Source organism: Sebastes fasciatus, chromosome 8 (assembly GCF_043250625.1).
Source record: "Sebastes fasciatus isolate fSebFas1 chromosome 8, fSebFas1.pri, whole genome shotgun sequence".
Classification (NCBI taxonomy): Eukaryota; Metazoa; Chordata; class Actinopteri; order Perciformes; family Sebastidae; genus Sebastes; species Sebastes fasciatus.
Genome location: NC_133802.1, coordinates 29,193,141 through 29,202,813, shown reverse-complemented (window position 1 = coordinate 29,202,813; position 9,673 = coordinate 29,193,141). Strand labels below are relative to the sequence as shown.

The 9,673-nt window shown below is 39.0% G+C and overlaps 1 protein-coding gene across 2 annotated transcripts in view; it reads left to right on the top strand.

The window, feature by feature from the left end:
- LOC141773142 (deoxyribonuclease-1-like 1) overlaps window positions 1-9,673 on the top strand; it is a 15,161-nt gene continuing 5,488 nt past the window's right edge. Inside the window, exons 1-6 of one of the 2 annotated variants that reach the window (XM_074644851.1) lie at window positions 1-189; window positions 4,599-4,764; window positions 5,653-5,741; window positions 6,401-6,412; window positions 9,267-9,353; window positions 9,560-9,657. In XM_074644851.1, the coding sequence (XP_074500952.1) occupies window positions 4,606-4,764; window positions 5,653-5,741; window positions 6,401-6,412; window positions 9,267-9,353; window positions 9,560-9,657 (445 nt within the window). In that variant the 5' untranslated portion in view covers window positions 1-189; window positions 4,599-4,605. The remainder of the gene's footprint in view (window positions 190-4,598; window positions 4,765-5,652; window positions 5,742-6,400; window positions 6,413-9,266; window positions 9,354-9,559; window positions 9,658-9,673) is intronic. The other variant, XM_074644852.1, reaches the window with a different exon arrangement.

Below are 9,673 nucleotides of genomic sequence, written 5' to 3'. Positions count from 1 at the left end.
AGGAGGGCGTGGCTAACCTGACAGAACCAGGAAGGTGTTGCAGAGTGGGAGGAGTGTAAAGTGACGTCACATCACGTCACGAGCCTCCACCCTGCAGAAGCAACACCCTGCAGCAGCAGCAGCAGCAGGAAGCTCAGCACTAACTTCAGCAGTAAACACACACAGTCGACCCTCAGCTCACCTGAACAGGTAAGAAAACCAGCAGCACCAGCACTCTGTACTGGGACTGGACCAGTAGCAGCTGCTGGGTCTGCTCACTGTGTGTTTGAAGTGTGTGAATGACTGTCTTAAAGTTTTAACAGGTGGATTTGAAGCTGAGAGAGTGTCAGTATGTGGCCCAGATTAAGGTGTGTTTGTCTGTTGTGTTCCTGTGTAAGCTTGTGCTTGTGCTTTTCAATACAATACATATATATATGTATTGTATTGTATAATGTTTTAATTTGTGAGTGCTTGTAGTTTTGTTTTCATAGATGTATTCTCCTGTAAACTCTTCTTTCATTTACATATATTCATATGGAGCTAGTTTCCTGCCAAAACTTAACAAATAAACAAAACGTCATTGACAAAGTAGTGCGTTTTGTTTTGCAAATACAAAACACACCTATCAAACAGAAATCATATTTCTAACGTTTCATGTGATATTTTTCAATCTTTGTAGGATATATTTTTTGTCCTTGTAGTACATATGTTTTGTACTTGTAGTATATATAAATTTTTGTACTTGCGGTATATATTTTTATTGTACATTTAGTATATATATTTTTTGTACTGGTAGTATATATTTTTGTGCTTGTTGTAGTGTGTATATATATATATATATATATATATATATATATATATATATATATTTATTTATTGGTCTATAAAATGTCAGAATAGCGAAAAGTACTCATCATAAGGTGATGTCATTAAGTTTATTATCACATAATAAAGAAAAGCAGCAAATCATCAGAATTAAGAAGCTTGGACTTTTGGAATATTATTTTATTTTTTGCTTAAAAAAATGGCAAAAACAATTATCAGAATAATTTGGTGATTATTTTTCCGTTGACGAATCCATCCAGCTGTTAAATTATTTGAGTTTAAACAGTGTTTGGAATCCATATGAGGGTCCAGCAGCAGTAGAGTTTAGAAAATATCTTATGATTGTGAAGACACTTAAGGGGTCATTTAAGAGGAGTTTCATTCTCTATGTTGAGATGTTTGAAGTCAACCGGTGTTAAAGATTAACTTGTTTCCGTGTTAATTGGTGACTTTGTGTGACGTGACCCGTCCAACCCGACCTCCTCTCTACGGAGCGTTTGTCTCTCTTTACACTTGCTGGTTCACAATTACGTGGATGACACACGAATTGTTTTGTGCTGGGACTCTGTTTGCTTGGCAGTTAAAGGTGTATTTCACTCGTTGAGGTGCTTTGAGAATTAGACGGTTTCTTTGTCTTATTTGTGCAGGTTAAGCGGCCCCAAAAGCCGCACAATCCTTTTGTGAATTTGCCTCTTAGGGTTGTATTATTTTCCTAAAATGACAAAGTAAGCAGAAACATGTACAGGTGGGAGCTGCTGGGTGTACAGGTGTGCAGGTGTAGTCATGAGTCATACCAGAGTGCATCATCATCATCATCATCTCATAGTTAATGTAAACGCCCACCAGCACAATTTATGTTTCCACTGCAATCAGGATCCTGGTTTTCCCGCTCACAGTGAATTTAGGGATATTTACTGGAACATTTTGTGGCCTGGTTTAAGAGATAGGTGAGGCAAAATGGGGAGAAATGTTCTCAGAGGTAATTGATCGATGCTGTCTCCTGATAGGTCACTTTCTCCGAACATTGCTCCTGTATTTAGGAGGTCAGAAACATGAACAAGCTTCTGGTCACAGATCAGATTTCCCTTCAAGACAGACCATTAATCCCAAGGTACTGTTTAGTTAAACCAATTTATTCTCCTCCTTTCATAGCCAGAGACTGTCAGCAGCTTTGAAAGACGTTTCTGTAGTTCACTGTGTTGACATAATGACAGGTGGCTCTAGCAGTGATGGTAAAAGGATATTTCCTGTTACCACAACACAGAGTTCACAATTTATAATCCAATTAGTCAAACCAAAATTACTTTTGAGTTGGATTGCATCTTGGCAGCAACCTCTGGTTCTGAGAAGTGAAGCCAATGCTGAAGTGCCTTAAACCTGCATTCTTTCTAACAGCCAGCAGGGGGCGACTCCTCTGGTTGCAAAAAGAAGTCTGATTGTATAGAAGTCTATGAGAAAATGACCCTACTTCTCACTTGATTTATTACCTCAGTAAACATCGTAAACATGAGTTTATGGTCTCAATAGTTAGTTTCAAGTCTTCTTCAATACAGCATGATGTTCATTTAGTAAATTATGGTCCCGTTTAGAGTCAAATAGACCATAAAGCAGGGATGATTTAGGGCGCGGCTACCTTGTGATTGACCGGTCGCTACCACGGTGTTGTCCAGTCTGGGAGTTGTCCGTGTTTTTGTCTTACAACTTTAACCCTTTCACAGTGTGTTTTCAGTCCATCAAGGTTAATTATAACGTTTTGGTCGCCTAAAATGTCTTATTCAGCGTTCTGTTAAGGCTTCAAAATGACAGTCCACAAACCAATGGGTGCCGTAACGGTGATTACGTCCTCTTCTTATATACAGTCTATGGTTGCATCATCTTGCTCAGGGGTTACTGTGTCCTCACTTTGTTAAAATGTGGGATAACAGTGAACGTGTTCAAAGTTGCTCCTGCTGACTTCCTGCCAAACCCAAATAAAGTTCAACTCTTATTGTTTATTGTGGGAAACGTAGTAACGTGTCTGAAGTCAGACTGCTGTGGTGTGTTGAGGGAGTGTTTGAACAGAAGTCACTCTACTGGTCCCACCAGCTTCAGACTGGGAGTGGCTGAGAGGCCTGAAACAGTCACAACTACTGGACTGACTGACTGACTGTGTGTGTTAACTAATCTGACCACAGTAACAGTTTCATGTTAAAGTGGTGATCCACTTAGAGAAACTATACAACTGTAGCAGCAGATAGTAAAACCATCTTTACTGCTGTTGACACACATTTCTGCAGACTACAGGAATGTGTGTCACGTTATTTCCCAGGTCGTGGTATGTGTAAACGTGTGTGTGTGTGTGTGTGTTAGATGTGTACAGGTAGATTACAGCAGCACACACACAGCGCGTTGCAGATCAGTGTGAGCCTCATTTCAAGTCTACCAAAAACATGTCACACGATCAAACTAGGCAGCGCTGATCAAATATGAATCATTATTCTGTTACTGTAATGTCTATTTCTCTCCTCAGATGTTTTCAGAAACATCTTGTAGTGTACTGTTGAGCTGTAAAATTAGAAATTTTGTGACCCGGCAGCCATGTTGAGATCAGTTGAGGAAATACCAAGCACCGCCCAGAAATGTTCAAACACACCATTTTTGAAAAGGTGAAAATAACACATTTGTACTGCATGCAAAGAAATGCATGTTTTTTCCCCCAAACTGCATGTGATTATCATAAAGTGGGCATGTCTGTAAAGGGGAGACTCGTGGGTACCCAGAGAACCTATTTTCATTCACATATCTTGAGGTCAGAGGTCAAAAGGACCCCTTTGAAAATGGCCATGCCAGTTTTTTCCTTGCCAAAATATAGCGTACATTTGGAGCGTTATTTAGTTTCGTGAAACGCACTAATCTTGTCGGTTAATAATCGGTTAACGAGGGTCGGCTATCAGTTAAATTTTTTTTTGCATCCCTACATCTTTCATTGATATACCCCCCCCTGGAACTCCTATTACAAGACCAGAACATATGAGCGAGGTCTGCCTTTCCTATGTGACATTGATCACATATTTCATTTACATTATCTTAGACAGTCTGAGTTAAGCTTAGGCGGGCTCATGAGGTTGACCCGGTTACCCTGCCCAATGCAGCACTCCATACTTTGCTTTGAGTTTTTGTGGTAAATGTCCTATAGTTAATGTCATTTTCTTTTTCTGTAGCTATGACATGGTTGGGCCAGATTGTGTGAGGGCTGTCCTGAGGCTGGTGGAGGAGGTGGTCTGAACAGGTCTGAACATGCTCACTCTCCTCCATCAGACCAGTCAAACCACTAAACCTGTCACACATTCACACTCTTGTTTCTTTGACTATGAAAATGAGGAGTGCTGTTATAGAGTTCACCAGCAGTTACAGAAGTTAAGGATTTAAAATCACACGCCGTCCTTCCTGCTGGGATTTTCCTCCCCTGCAGACGGTCACCTTCCTTGTTCATGTGGAATTTGTTTCTTTCCTTTCTAGATTTAATCAGTCCGCTGTAGTTTTCCACCTACTCTCTACTTCCTGTTTGTGCACCGCGTTGTGTCACATTTGGTTTCCCTTCAATATATAAAGGAATTAATATAAGCTTTACAATCTGTACAGCATACAACCCCCTCTATCCTTAGACCCTTGACTCTTTAACTTTATAACAAACTTCATGAAGCTCAAACATTCAACAGCAAAGACACAACTCCGCCTATCAACTCTACATCATTATTTTATTGTTTTATTTTGGACTCACCACATCAATGACTGTCTTTTTGTTTTCTCCACAGTCCAACCATGAGGTGGAGCTCTCCTCATCTTCCTCTCCTCCTCCTCCTCTTCCTCTTCTCCTTCCTCACCACGTTGGTTGGAGGATTCAAGATCTGCGCCTACAATGTGCAGCAATTCAACTTTGCGAAAGCATCAAACTCCAGAGTGCTACACACTGTGATGCGGGTAGGACACACACACACACACTTTCTGCTGCTGTAACATTTCATCTTAAACAAAAGGTAGATTTATATTATATACTTCATTACATTGATCCTTGAGAACAGACTGTCAGGGGTGGAGGAGGTCATCATGATGGAAGAAGATGCAGGTTTATGAGCCTGTAGCCTCTGTCTCAGTGTATTTCCTTGTATATTATTTCTTTCTGAAAAACGGATGTTTTCAGCCGTATTCTGAGATAAATGAGTTTCTCCTGCTGTCCTGGACTATATAACATAAAGTTAATTGCTAATTAATCACACATTTTTTATCTGTTCAAAATGTACCTTAAAGGGACAAACTGCATGTGATTATCATAAAGTGGGCATGTCTGTAAAGGGGAGACTCGTGGGTACCCATAGAACCCATTTTCATTCACATATCTTGAGGTCAAAGGTCAAGGGATCCCTTTGAAAATGGCCATGACAGTTTTTCCTTGCCAAAATTTAGCGCGAGTTTGGAGCGTTATTTAACCTTCTGCGCGACAAGCTATTATGACATGGTTGGTACCAATGGATTCAAACTGAGCCCGCTACATCATCCGAAAGATCGGTTGTGTTAATGCGTTAAAGAAATTAAAGGCGTTAAAACGAATTTGCGTAAACGTGTTATTAACTTCTGTTTTATTTGTTAGGAGATAGGTAGGTAGATAAGTAGGTAGATAGATAGCTAAGTAGGTAGATAAGTTGGTAGATAGGTAGATGTTACATGAATGAAGTGGTACTCACTCGCAAATTTCATTGAAACAAACTGAAACAGTGGTCCAATGCATTAAGTCTGACTGTCTGTCTGTTTGTCTGTTTGTCTGTTTGTCTGTTTGTCTGTGTGTCTGTCTGTCTGTCTGTCTGTCTGCAGATTGTGGCTCGCTGTGATATCTGTCTCCTGCAGGAAGTGATGGATCCTGATGGTAGAGTCATCAAAGCTCTGCTGGTGTCTCTCAACAGGTAACTACTGAAGCAGGTCACACTCACTAACTGCTGCTTCTCTCTGGTACTGTCTGTAGTCTGTAGTCTGTAGGTCTGTAGGTCTGTAGGTCTGTAGGTCTGTAGTCTGTAATCTGTAGGTCTGTAGTCTGTAGTCTGTAATGCTACGTTCACATTGCAGGGTTTAATGCTCAATTCCAATTCTTGGCCCAGATCCGATCTTTCGGCATTAGTATTGTATTATTAGACCGTGTAACAACTCGATAACAGACTTCTTTATTTTACAAAAAAATTAAGGCCTTTATTTCAGTCACACTTTCACTTTCACTTCTCTCTTTCTAAACTTTCATTTCTCTATCAGTATTTTTTGACTTTGCTGGTTGTAGCTGATATTTGTACATTTGAATTTGATAATTTTAATGAGTTTCAGATGTTTTTAAACTGAAGTAAAACAGGGTTCATTGCAGGGTTCAGAGAAACAGATGAAAGTACTAATTATTTGTCATCATTATCAATTCTTATAGGTGAAGTCTCTCTCATGTTTGACTATTTGAATGTTGACAAAACGTCACCTACTAAACTGAACAATTTAAAAATGTACTCAAGACAGTAACACTAACAGCATCATGTATATTAATACAATATGTGATCATTATGTGTTTCCTGTCTGTCTCCAACAGAGAAATTGACAGGTACAGTGGATTTTATTAGCATGTGGAACATCATCTAATCATTATTAATCATCTCAGTCACCTTGATTTACCCTCTGTACTAATCCTAATGACTGTAATAATCGAGGGCTCAAGTAACAAATTAGATCAGAACTTGCCTTACCTTAGAAACTTACGGTGAATGCAGTTTGGTTAGAGTGCTGAGATGTAAACCTGGACTGAGATGGATCAAAAAGACTTAACACATGTTTTTCTTACAGTTAAGAAATAGCGGTGACATTAGAAAGTGCCCTACATTTGTTTAGTGTAACACTTGTAACACTAGTGTAATAAATACTGTGGCTATTGAGGATAAGTCACTATTACTCTTACAGGACTACTCTTATGTACTTTTACTGGAATTTTTCAAGACAAGTAATCTTCTAGTATTTAACGTCCATACTTCCATTTGAGTATGTGTCTAATTGTCTGTCAAGTACCCATTCCATTATACCATACTACTAATATCAAAATATTTTCCCACAATATATCTATACATTTAATGATAGTGGTATTGACACCATTTTTTTGGCTCCACCTCAGAAACGTCCCGGTTTAACCCGGATTATATGAGGAACGAGGCTTTGCTTTGCTCAGCAGGTAGCTGCTTTCTTTCTGGTGATCTCTAACAGGGAACAATCTCAATTTGCTCATTTTGTCTCTGTTTGATTTGTTGGTGAATAATTTATTTACAATCTGTGGTGGTTGGTTCCAGTCTGCTCATAGATTTAAGCTGGTTGGCTAATAGAAACGTGGGATTTGCAAGCGCTCTTCTTACCTAACAAATGCATGTCCATTCTGAGGGTATAAACCAGTCCATAATTCACATGGGATAAAAAATTTAAAAAAAGCATGAATCCTACATATACAGTCTAAAATGTGGTTGTTGTGCATGTGTGTATCTGTGGGAAACATCTTGTCAAACAGGTCATATTAAGGGAATATATGCAAAGGCTAATATTGGAGCTAACCAGGGGCTGTCCCAGTGGTGGAAGAAGTACTCAGATCCTTTACTTATGTAAAAGTAGCAATACAAAAATGTATAAATACTCCATTACAAGTACAAGTTCTGCATTTAAAATTCTAGTTAGGTAAACATTATTACCTAAGTATAAGCAGTAAAAGTACATTAAAGTACAGTAAAATGTCTCCTGTGGCTGATATATTAATATATATATATGATATAAATATATGATATATAGTCCAGTGGTTCCCAACCTAGGGGTCGGGCCCCTCCAAAGGGTCACCAGATAAATCTGAGGGGTCTTGAGATGATTAAAGGGAGAGAAGAAGAAGAAGAAGAAGAAGAAACTTTTCTCTAAACTTTGTGAAATATTGGATCATTTGTTAATGAAATGAAACCATGTGAGACATTTAGAGGGTAAAGGTTTCTTTGGTGGAACTAAAAAAAACAAAGTTTTTTTCATACATCTAAGACATGACAAGGAGACACAACTAGACACAACTAGACACTGACTACGTTTACACTCACAAAATATTCCGGTTTTTGCCCTTATTCCGAAAAAGACAATATTCCTACTAAGCTGTTTACAGCTGATGAAAATGAACCTCCGTCTTTCGTTCCTTCAACCACCTTCTTGAAAAGGTCGGCGTTGCGTCATTTGCGCATATCCAAAAACCTGTTGATATCCAAGTCTTTCATAATGTTTAAAAGTAGGTGTGTTTCTCCTTCTTTTCTTTTGGTCATGCATCTCTACAAACTGTCGGCTAGTTGGTTTGTGTACAACGCACAAAGCTGACCGTAAAGCCCAATTTAGACTCATATTGTGAATGCGCTGTATACATGTCCAAAGAATGCTCCTAAAACCAGAATAACATCAGCATATCACACGTGTCTTAATCTGAAAATGCTCCAATCAGAATAAGACCTAAATCAAAATATCCAAACAGAATATGCTGTTTACACGACCCCTATCAAATTCACTATATTGTCATACTCGGAATAATATTAGTGGAATATTAATGTGCGTATAAAAATAGTCATCGTTTTCCATTATTACAGGCATTTTTTTGTAAGAGGTCACAAGCCAAAAAGTTTGGGAACAATAACAATCTAAAAATTTTAAAATGTGTTGTATTTTCACATCATTTTAATTAAAAATCTCTGCCCTCAAAGTCACTAAATTTATCAGATAAGTGGAAAAAGCACAATATTTCCCTCTGAGATGTAGTAACTTTCCACCACGGGGCTGTCCAGCTAGGCTACTTTAGCTTCAGTGTTCTCTGCGAACTCTTTCAGATGAAGAACAGCTGGTGAAAGCCACGTTATCATGGGTTGATGACCCAGATGAACACAAAGTCAACTATGTTTTATATTTATGATAATCCCTACTAGTGGGTGTAGCAGGCCACTTCTGACCCACATCTATGAGGCTGATAACCACTGATAATGCCCATTCAATGACCTGATAATGCCCATTTAATGACTTGATATCAGTCTAACTGTCTGCCAAAACTGAACGGTTTAAGATACAGTGTCCACACATACACACGCTCACCATAATACCTGACTTTGGAGGATTTTTGTGGAAAATAAATGTATTCGTTGTGATTCATTTTAGTTTTTCATGCATGTTGTGGGTGTAAATCATTAAACTTAAAACACAAAAATCTAAAAGATTTGAGTTAGGATGATTGTGGGGAAGTGAAGTGAAATCATCTATCAGGACTGATAAACCTCAAATCAAAAACTCTCCAAACCCCTGTGGGACCTTGTCTCCACACTCTGAGAGCAGTGTGATGTGTTCCTGTGTTGACTGCCGTCTTTCTGCTTCGTTTTAGTAACAGTTTCTCTCTTTGTCTGTGTTGTGTTGAGGTATGACGATTACAGCTACAAGTCAGTATCCAGTAAGAGTCTGGGAAACTCTGCCAACAACATGCAGCAGTACGTTTTCATCTACAGGTAAGACACAAAACGAGTGCAGGCGGAGAAACATACCTGTACGCACCTGGATCTGGTCTCTCAGCCTGTGGGATGTATTACAGAACTAAGATTTTTTAGCTCATCAGTGAACAATCAAGAAACATTTCTCTTTGGATTTACCAGCAGTCTTATTCCTCTCGTGCTGGTAATCTAGTGAATATGACGTCTTCTTCTCTCCCAAACAGGACGGATACGGTGAAGGTGATGGCTTCGCATCAGTACCAGAAGAAACAGTCCTTCGTCAGAGAGCCGTTCGCCGTTCAGTTTGAAAGCGCGAAAACTGGTCAGTCAAACGTCAA